At 40.9% G+C, this 8,271-nt stretch overlaps 1 protein-coding gene across 1 annotated transcript in view; it reads right to left on the reverse strand.

Annotated features, from left to right (window-relative positions):
• Window positions 1–4,686: 4,686 nt before the first annotated feature.
• Window positions 4,687–8,271, reverse strand: part of LOC103730001 (disintegrin and metalloproteinase domain-containing protein 2) — a 67,102-nt gene continuing 63,517 nt past the window's right edge. Inside the window, exons 19-20 of the mRNA XM_008828144.2 lie at window positions 5,962–6,121; window positions 4,687–4,766 (exon numbers count right to left, since the gene is read on the reverse strand). Coding sequence (XP_008826366.1) covers window positions 4,733–4,766; window positions 5,962–6,121 — 194 coding nt within the window. The 3' untranslated portion in view covers window positions 4,687–4,732. The remainder of the gene's footprint in view (window positions 4,767–5,961; window positions 6,122–8,271) is intronic.

The raw sequence follows: 8,271 nt of genomic DNA on the forward strand, positions 1-8,271 counted from the left end.
AGGTTATTTTCCCTTCTTTTTACAAATATTTTTATTGTATGTGTATGAGTGTATTGCCTGCATGTATGCAAGTGCACCTATGTCCTGCAGTGCCCACTGAGGTCAGAAGAAGGCATTGAATCCCCTAGAACTGGAGTTAGGACAGTTGTTAGCTGCCATGTGGGTGCTGGGAATTGATCCCAGGTCCTCTGCAAGAGCACTCAGTGTTCTTAACTGCTGAGCCATCTCTCCAGCCCCTATTTTCCCTTCTTGAGAATGAAAGTAGACCCTTTTGTGTGTTCACCACACTAAGTAAATTTGTAAGGTAAGACAGTAAACTCCTGGGCTAAAGGTTCAAGGACATTTGAGCTGGATCTAAAACCTGAGCTCAGCTTTGTCCCGGCAAATGGCAGCAGGAGATGTGCTCTGTAAATGGAGCCTGCCTTCAGGCCTGAGTTTTGAGTCTTCTTCCAGAAGCAGGACAGTCTCCAAACAACTCCTCTTCGCTAGAGGGAGGGCCTCCTCCAGGACCTAGCTAGGAGGAGGGAGGCAGGAAGGAGGAGCTATTTCGTGATCCCAGCTGAGTTTACCAGTGGAGGCTATCACCTGTGTGAGGATTATCCTGGGATAGCAACCTTCTCTGCAGGTGAGGAACCCGAGACCTGTGGGCATGAAGACTTTTTGCCCACTGGTTCCTTCTGTAATAGGGTAGTGGGCAGGCTGGCATAAGCTGGGTAGGTGGGTTTCATCCTACTCGTTTTGTACCCCAGCTGGGAGATGCACCCCAGTCTTGTCTCTGGGTACCTTTCTGTGACCAAGTCATTAATTTAAGTGTGTAACAGTTCCCTGCCAAGGAGTTTTGTGCTTAAGAACAAAGACTACCCCCAAACTCTAATTGCTGGTAAGAGCCAGCTGCTGCACCAGAACAGCGTGGAAGTTCGGATTTTTCCGCAAGACCATAACAACAGTTGAGACAGAAACGTTACCCTTCAGAGGACTATGACCCGTGATCACTGCTCCCGAACGGTCACTTTTTCAATCAGTAGCTGGAGCTTATCTTGCCTTCCGTTTAACCCGTGGATTCTGTGCACAGAACAAAGTCCACCCTCCCCCACAGCATGGCTTGGCTGAAGTGTGTGTGTGGGTTTTGGAATCAAACACTCCTGGGTCAATACCCTCTCTCAGTCACATGCCTGCTGGGTCACGTAGCGTTCAGAGCTTGTTTGCTTAGCTGAAGAGAAAATTCCACAGATTGAATAATTTTTGCCAAATTTTGCCTTCAGCATTTGCTGGCCCCATGAAAGGAATGGGGCAATATAAGCCTGGTTCCAGTGAGCAATCTACCCAGACCTGAAACTTCATGAAATTTCTTTAATTATGATTATGATCGATTTAAAACTTTTTATAGTCTTTTGTAGGTATTTAAATTCTGTTTAGGTCAGTTGCACAAAGTGTTGAGGTTTTCTTTCTTTCTCTCTCTCTCTCTCTCTCTCTCTCTCTCTCTTTCTCTCTCTCTTTTGAGACAGGGTCTTCTGTAGCTCCAGCTGACCTGGAACTCACTATGTAGACCAGGCTAGCCATGATCTCACAGAACTCCACCAGCCTCTGCCTTCCAAGAGCTGGGATTAAAGGCATGTACCACCTCTCGTGGCCAACGACGTTGAGTTTTTAAAAAACGAGATTTCTATTTCATCTAAAAATGTAACTTTCTTATTTGTAGGGACTGTGTCTTCTCTATATCTCACTAATATATGATTTAGAAATCTTTACCGTGAGAGTAACAGGTTTGTTAATTTTTTTTTTTTTTTTTAGTTTTTGTCTTTTTGAAGCAAGGTCTCCCTGTAGCCCCAGCTGTCCTGGAACTCACTATGTAGACCAGGCTGGCCTTGAACTCACAGAGATCCGGGGTTGTTTCTTTCTTATATCTCACTAAAAAATGTTTTAGAAATTTTTACCGGGAGGGTAAAAGGTTTTTTAATTTTTTTTTTTTTTTTGAGCCAAGGTCTCCCTGTAGCCACAGCTCCCCTGGAACTCCCTATGTAGACCAGCCTTGCCTCCATCTCACAGAGATCTGCCTGCCTTTGCCTCCCAAGGGCCAGGATTAAAGGCATGTGCCACCACCGCCAGAAAAAAACAATAAACTTAAATTTTTCTTTTAGGATCTTCAAATGGCTCCCTTACACATTTTTCTATATTATTTTAGAATAGATGGTTCACAGTGCCTTTAAAGTCTCGCTAATTGTTCTTAATTCACAGATTATTTAGAAATGTATTGCCTGTTTCAAATACTTGAAGATTTTAACATTTTATCATATATTGTCCTTAAAATATCTTTTTTTGAGAGTTGCATGTAGCTCAGGCTACCCTCAAAGTCACCATGTAACTGATAATGACCTTGAACTTTTAGTTCTCCTGCAACCGCCTGCAGTGTTTGGATTTTGGACATGTACCCTCATGCCCAGTTTTTTTCAGTGCTGGGGATCTGTGATGGCTAATCCTGACAGTCAACTTGACAAACCACAAAGTGAATGCAAGGCAAGTATTCCGCCAACTGACCTACATCTCCAACCAGTTTATCTTAAATTTAGTTAGGAAGCATACTCTGGAATATTTCAGACATGACAAATCAAGACTGTCCCTTCAGTCAATCATTCGGTGTATATTTGGTGCATGTTTTCTGATTGTTGTTCGACAGAGTTCTACATATCAAGTGGACCATTTTTGTTAACTGTACTATTCAAATCCTTCACTAAATTTGTTGCTTTTCCTAATTCTCGTTGTCTTGTTCATATTTCTTATGAATTATAAAATTGTAATGTCTTTGGGCCTCATGCGTGGTGGACAAATACTGTCCCACTGGATTTGAAGTACATGTTGAAGCTGTATTAAAACTCACAGGGGCTCAGTGGGACAGTATTTGTCCCACACACACGAGGCCCAAAGACATTATAATTGTATTTTTTTACTTTCCTCTCAAATTGACGCTTTGCCCTGGGGTATTCTCTTTCTTCACCTCTACAAATGCTTCTGTGTTCAAGTCCGTCCCCTCTGCTTTCCCCAGATTCCTGTTGTATATATTTTTCCATCTTTGACTTTGAAACTTGGTATGCTTGAAAACACATTCTTTTTCGAAACAGCATGAGTCAGACTGTCTTCTAAATCTTCGGACGGTTGTCTTTGGGTTGGTTATTAATCATCGGACTGTAACATGACAACATTCCCATCTTAACTCAGAATGTAACAGTACACTAGACTCCTACCACATTTATTTTACTATAACCTTTTCCATATCATGTCTACTAGATAACAGAATTGGGTTACCAGAAATAGGATGAAATAATAAGAAAGTGTAATATAAAATTCATAATCATACATTTATTACAAATTATTTATGGAATTGTATACATATATATGTATCATACATGTGTGTGGAGATGTGATTTCTAGTCAGATGGAAATCACAATATGCAGGCTCAACTCCAGAAAATCACATGACAAACATTTCTTTCTTTGCCACTTTTTTCTGTCCACTGAAGAGAATCACTCTAGAAGAATGAATCAAGGAGAAAGGTCATGTATAGGTGAACCAGGTTAAACTATGCTGGATACAGCACAGATCCCAGGGGAATGCTCAGGATGAAGGAGAATTCAAGCCTGTTATTTACTTTTAGCCACAAATTCTAAAGAATAAAACTTAGAGGAACTAATTAACAATGTAACGTAATGATGCAGAAATTCTGTTTGGGACAAGATCTCATGTAGCCTAGGCTGGCCTTTGTCTATGTAGCAAAGAGTAACCTTGAACTCTTGACACTCTTGCCTCTGCATCCCAAGTTTTGGGATTACAGGTATGTGCTGCAAGCCTGGTTCTTGCAAGAAATTGTGTGTGAGAGTATGTAGAGTGTGTGTGTGTGGTGTGTGTGTGTGTGTGTGTGCGTGCATATATGTATGTGTGTGTGCGTGCATATATGTATGTGTGTGCATATGCGGGTGGTGGCTAGAGGTCAGCCTCAGCTGTTATTTCTCGGGTGCCCTGAGCCTTGTCAGCTAGGCTGCATAACCAGCATGCCCCAGGGATTTGCCTTTCCACCTCCCCAGTGTTGGGACTACAAGCCTGTGCCATTATGCCTTTTTTTTTTTTTTTTAACATGGATTCTGGGGATAGAACTCAGGCTCTCAAGCCTTTATGGTAAGCTCTTCATTGGCTGAACTGATTCTCCAGCTGGCAGGAATTTCTTTAAATGACAAATTATAATACCATTTATAACTTTCCCATGTCAATGATACAAATTCTAATACTGAAAAGTATTTGTTAGTTAATTGGATTACATAGAATTATGTGAATATTGCTGTTTATATTATTGATGACTAATACATTCTGTCCCTCCTTCCCTTCCTCTCCCCTCCCTCTCTCCCCTCCCTCTCTCCCCTCCTCTCTCCTCCCTCCCTCCCTCCCTCCCTCTCCCCTCCCTTCCTCCCTTCCTCCCTCTTCCCTTGAACTATTGGAAACTCACTGTGATAGCATGGAATTCATGGACTCTTTGCTGTCCAGACTAGGTTTTGGATTCACTTTCACTTTCAAATTGACTGTAGATTAAAAAATAAAGATAATTCTTTAGAGCCAGTGATATAAGGTGACTTGAAAATAGACTCAGATCAATTTCATATTTATGACATTATTGGCGCCACAGCCTTTAAGGTGTTTTTGACTCACTGTGATAGCATGGAATTCATGGACTCTTTGCTGTCCAGACTAGGTTTTGGATTCACTTTCACTTTCAAATTGACTGTAGATTAAAAAATAAAGATAATTCTTTAGAGCCAGTGATATAAGGTGACTTGAAAATAGACTCAGATCAATTTCATATTTATGACATTATTGGCGCCACAGCCTTTAAGGTGTTTTTGATCGCCATTCATCTTCATCCTTATCCGCCCCGCCATGTCCTGGTTATAGTTTTTTTTGTGTGTGTGTGTCAGCTGACACAACCTAGTGTCACCTAGGAGGAGGGAGCCTCAGGTAAAGAATTACCTCAATTAGATTGGTCTGTGGCCATGGCTATGGGAGGCTGTCTTGACTGATGATTGATATGAGAGGGTCCAGCCCACTGATGGTGGCACCATCACTAGGCAGGGGACCTGGCCTGTATAAGAAAGCTAGCTGAGCATGAACCAGAGAACTAGCCAGTCTCCATCCCCAAGGAGTGGGATATCAGGCATACATTGCTATACCCCTACGTAGGGGCTGGGGATTGAACTCAAGCCCTTATGCTTGTACAACAAGCACTTTACCCACTGACACATCTCCCCAGCTCACAACACCCTTCCATCTTTTCTTTTTGAGACAGCTTCATTATATAGCTCAGGCTGCGGTGGACCTTGCTATGTCGACCAGGCTGACCTTAAACTCATGATCCTCCTGCCTTAACCTTCTGAGTGCTGCGATTACAGATGTGCCACCACAATGTTACAGCTTTTAGTTTTATTATTATAGGATAATTCTCTATCTTTTACCTCTGAGTTCCTGCCTATCTATTTATCTAAAAGACACTAAAACTGCAAAAAGAGATAAACCACTTTCCTAAACGTCTTGTCATCTTTTATCAAAGTAGTATATAAAAATTCTTGAAATAGAGAAATATTAAAAATCAAGTAATGCTTAAAACGTATTTAAAATTTAAGATCAATAGTTAAGAGAGAAGCAATAATTTTCACTTAATTTTACCCCTAAACAGGCCCAAGTTTCTTTTCCCACTTTTTTTTTGCATAGTAATAGGCTTCTTTATGGCATTTAATTACTAAATTTTTATAAGATTAAAATGGCTGTTTTTTTTTTAAAAAACTGTTTATTCATTGTATTAATCATTAATATATTAAGTATTAAATTTCCATATAAAGGAAAATGGTAAATCTGTCTTGATGCCATTAATAATCTGTTATGCCAATCAATTACACAGATAATGGAATATACGACTAGCTTACTCATCACTTGAATACTCTTCGGTTCTCCATTTTCTCCTTTGGGTGTGAATTCTTACCAGTATGCCGACCAGGACACAGATAATAATATAAAAAGGGATGATCAAGAAGTATGGCCACCTTGTGGGTTTGGCACTGTATGCTGTCTCAACGTAGGACCTTACTAGGAGAGAAAAATGCCAGACGTTAGAACGCAGTGATTGGGAATATGACACAGATTCCAACATGTGTTGCTGTGATGATTAGAATAAAAATGTCAAACTATTTAATAATTTTATAATCAACTTTTTATTTTATGTGTATGAGTGTTTCGCTTGCTTGTATGGATGTGCACCATGTGTGTGCCTGGTGCTTTTGGAGGCCAGAAGAACTGGGGTTGAGGATGGATGGCAGCTGCCATCCATCGGGTCCTGGGACCCGAACCCAGGTCCTCTGGAAGAGCAGCAAGTGCTCGTAACTGGTGAGTCCTCTCTCCAGCTCAAGACCTATTTATTTAAATTTTTTTTTTTTTTGGTGTTTTTGAGACAGGGTCTCCCTGTTGTCCCAACTGACCTGGAACTCACTATGTAGACCAGGCTGGCCTTGAACTCACAGAGATCAGCCTGCCTCTGCCTCCCCAGTGCTGGGATTAAAGGCATGTACCACCACACCCAGCAAGACCTATTTCTTTTATGATTGTTTGGTTTGCATGTATGTATGTACATTGTGTGCATGCCTACTGCCTGCAGAGGCCAGAAGAGGGCATTAGATCCCCTGGAACTGGAATTGCAGACAATTGTGATCTGCCATGTGGGTGCTGGGAACCGAACCTGGGTCCTCTGCAAGAACAGCCAGTGCTCTTAACCCCTGAGCCACCTCTCTAGCCCCGACACACTATCCTATGATGTTGATAAAACGACAGCATCAGCACTAAAACACTCCTCAAATGCTTACATAGAAGTCCTGTCCTTTGCTCTTCAGTGGAGAATCTTCTATTCCAGGTAAACTCTGATCACTTAGGTGAGAACTGAAGTGGGATCCCTTTATATGTGAGCTTTTCTCAAGCTCTTATTTCTAGTGAAAAAGGCTATACTAATGCTCTAAGTCTAAACTGCATTTTATTAAAAATTGAATTGATATGTGTTTCTATGTCTTATTTAAAAAATATTTCTGGGGCTGGAGAGATGGCTCAGCAGCAAAGAGCACTTGCTGTTCCTCCAGAGGACCTGGGTTCGATTCCCAGCACCCACATGGTGGCTAGCAACTGTCCAAAACTCCAGTTCCAGGGGATTGGGCACCTTCTTCTGGCCTCTTTGAGCTTTGTATGACACGGGTGCACTTACACACATGCAGGCAAAACACTCATACACATAAAATAAAAAAGAATAACAAAAAATATTTCTTAAAAATTTCCGTCCAGAAGTTTTATGGCTTTAGTTTTTATATTTAATTATCCGTTTCATATAGACTGGAAAATCATTTGGCCTTTTTGAGGTGCCACTGGTCTTGTGTAAATTTTCAGTTGCTTTAGTGCGATGTTTTGGCTTGAGTTTCTTCCCAATTTAACTTATCTTTGTATTTTTATTGAAGAATTAATTAGTTGTATTTCAACAAGCGTATTCCATTCTGTGGAAATATTTGTGCATTTGTCCCTTAGTAATGCTACACTGATAGCTAATGCTACTATGTACCAAATTTGTAAAAAAAAAAAAAAAACAGTTTAGTAAGTTCAACACCAGGCAACAGGCGAAGCCGTCCCTCTTTATTGTCCTTTTATTCAGAGTTGTTTGTCTCTTCTAAGCACTTTATTTTCTAAGCACTTTTGTGTGAACTTTAGAATCAAATCTCCCATTGGAGTCTTTGGTTAGAGTCAGAATGTCAGCAGAGGGAGATGACTATGTGTTTCTTCCCGTCTTCTGCCTCACTAACTCTGAAGCAACCTCCAGCTGGTGCTGGATGGTACCTGTCTTTGAGGTCCACACCCTGCCCTCTGGTGCTGACCACAGTTACATGCCACACTACGTCAGGTTCTGGCTCTGGTAACATGACCTGCGCTGATCACCCCTCCAGCCCTAACGAGCAGTGTCTCTTCGTATGGTTGATATCTGGGCTGCGTCACCATTCTGACTGACCTTCTGTATGTGTTACCTGATGCCTCATAATGAAATCTTCCTGTTTGAAGGAGCAAAGTAACTTCTATTCTCCTGCCTGGGTTTTGACTCACACACACACACACTATATATATATATATATACGATATATACGATATATATTTATACATATATTTTATATGTACACACATATGTATATAAATATATAAATATACACATATAC

Source organism: Nannospalax galili, unplaced genomic scaffold (assembly GCF_000622305.1).
Source record: "Nannospalax galili isolate Female #2095 unplaced genomic scaffold, S.galili_v1.0 scaffold612, whole genome shotgun sequence".
In the NCBI taxonomy this organism is placed as follows: domain Eukaryota; kingdom Metazoa; phylum Chordata; class Mammalia; order Rodentia; family Spalacidae; genus Nannospalax; species Nannospalax galili.